Below are 2,418 nucleotides of genomic sequence, written 5' to 3'. Positions count from 1 at the left end.
CACACACACACACACACACACACACACACACACACACACACGTGCATGAACACACTAAAAGCTGTCAAGAGTGTTAAGAGAGACATAACATTGCAATAATTTTGCTTTAAAAAATCAAATACATACAACAGCAAAAATGAATAAGATCAGGTTCAAAAACCTTTTCAAGTTGTGGGTGCAAACTAGGAGTCACATTAAAAACTTATATTCAGCAACTTATTAGCAATAGCCAGACTTACTTTTTCAAAAATGCTGCATCTGCAGTTCCAAGCTTGTGTAAAGCATATTATCCTATAGAGTACAATAGGTTTCTCTCTGATGGAGACAAATGGCTAACTCAACCATGTTTCTCAAGTTGCCTTAGAGAAATGGCTTGAGTAGAAAATGTAATGTGTTTGGATCAGCTCAAAATGAGTACATGGAAGGCAACACAGCCACCGAATTGCAATAAATGACGTGAATGAAAGGATTACGTTCCAACACTATGAGAGGAGGATTATGTGACTCGAGAACAAACGGAACCATAGAGTTTTCACTTGATTGCCATATCAAAGGGTAAGATTACACTCAGGTTTTGGAAAGGACAACAGGTATATGAGGCTTGTTTTCCCTCATGGTTTGTTAAGATAAAAGCAGTGCTCCACTTGGAATGTGCGTTACTGGAAACTTAATGTGCATTTGCAGTCGGAGCTGGATTTTATTATATTTGCTTATCCGTTCCCACACTATTATTTCAGTTTCAGACTACTGCTTGTTTCCATCACACAATCTTTTGAGGGATTCCTGGTAGGGCTGGGTACCGAATTCAATAGTTTTTAAGAACTGACCAAATTGCCTCTAAAGTATTAAATATCGAAAAATGACTTGTTATTCAATAGCCAATTTTAATACCAGAGTCAGTGAGCCAATAAACACACAGCAATCTTTTACCAAGATCTAATTATGTTTGTGCTTGACTGTCTAACGTTAAGTAGTAGGAGCTACTACTACTATGTGTAATGTTGTAATTTGTTTTTGTTTTTATTAAATTGGTAATGAAAAATGGATTTGTATTGGTACTGGAATATTTTTTAATGATACCCAAACAAAGTTAAGGTAACTGTCTCCTGTAGCTACATATTTAACACACATGCTGTGTTCCAGTTGAACTGGGAAGTTGGAATTTCCTTGTTTTGAGATCATTATGAGGTCACATTGTACTATGTCTTTGAAAACTGTATTTGGCTGCATATTTTTGCTGATATCAGCTCATACTGCAGGTTGGGATTTTCTACCCTCATTCCTTCTCTCTGATCAGCTCCATGCGTGTCGGCTCAAAGACCCTGGTGGGTCCTGTCCGTGTCTTTGTTCTCCATCAGCTTTGCTTTCTTATTTTTGTCAACTTGACTATCCTTCACGAATGTCTGTTCATTTTTTATCTTTCCTCCCACTGAGCCCCCACACTTTGTTGTCTTTCTCTTCATCTTCTGTCCTCTGTTTTTGTCTTGCTCTCCACCTTTGTTCCCATTGCCTTTCCAACCTCCACTGTGTCAGCTGCCCTTCATTTTAGTCTCAAGTCATCTTTATTCCTTTCAGCTTACCCATTTCTCTTCACTGTCCTCTGTGCCTTTAAATATCCCCTCCACCCTTTCATCCTTTACCTTTCCTCTATGCTTTCTTCTCTCTCCATAGTACTCTTTTTCTCCTTTCCAGCTCAGTGTGTTACAGCCTCATTTACTGCAATATCTCACCAGCCTAACTCTGTGATTTTTGTGCTAAAATTCTGAACAGCATCCCACCTCAGTTGCTTTGCTGCCCTTTTCTCAGCAGCAGATTGAGTCCAGATGGCTGGATTCAGTGCTTCGCATTCACCACTGTCCACATGGAATATTCACAACCACTATGGGGTTTTTAACTGCATGCAGCACATAAGACAGTCAAATTCTACTGCACATTTACTCCATACTTATGAAGAAATGTGAGGATTTGGCATGTACGTAGGGGTGGCGCGATCAGTTAATCCGTCTGTCCAACAGTACTGTAAAGTTAAGAGAGCTTTCCTCTCCAAAGCACCTTTGTTGAATGTAGGCTACACTTTGTGACTGTATCGGCTGAAGGTAAAATGGACCAAAAATTGTTTCAAGCAGGATAAAATTGGGAAGAAAGATGCAATATTTCTTTCAAGAATATCGAAACCCAGAGTGTATGGTGAGCTGAGGTCATGTATAGCAACAATGATTAAAATTGCTCTCTCTTTGTCTGTCTCCAGGTCTTCTCTGACGTGCCCTCATTGCCTTAAGCAGAGCAACACCTTCGACCCATTTTTATGTATCTCCCTGCCTATCCCCCTACGACAAACCAGGTGATGTATAACACACACAAGTGTTAGAGTATATATATACATACATACATACATACATACATACATACATACATACA

The 2,418-nt window shown here is 39.2% G+C and overlaps 1 protein-coding gene across 1 annotated transcript in view; it reads left to right on the top strand.

The window, feature by feature from the left end:
• usp43a (ubiquitin specific peptidase 43a) overlaps positions 1-2,418 on the top strand; it is a 106,738-nt gene that overhangs the window by 51,670 nt on the left and 52,650 nt on the right. The window contains exon 4 of the mRNA XM_032536736.1: positions 2,249-2,341. Within this exon, the coding sequence (XP_032392627.1) occupies positions 2,249-2,341 (93 nt within the window). The remainder of the gene's footprint in view (positions 1-2,248; positions 2,342-2,418) is intronic.

The sequence above is a fragment of the Etheostoma spectabile genome, chromosome 2, assembly GCF_008692095.1.
Source record: "Etheostoma spectabile isolate EspeVRDwgs_2016 chromosome 2, UIUC_Espe_1.0, whole genome shotgun sequence".
Classification (NCBI taxonomy): Eukaryota; Metazoa; Chordata; class Actinopteri; order Perciformes; family Percidae; genus Etheostoma; species Etheostoma spectabile.
This window is presented reverse-complemented; position numbering and strand designations above follow the sequence as displayed.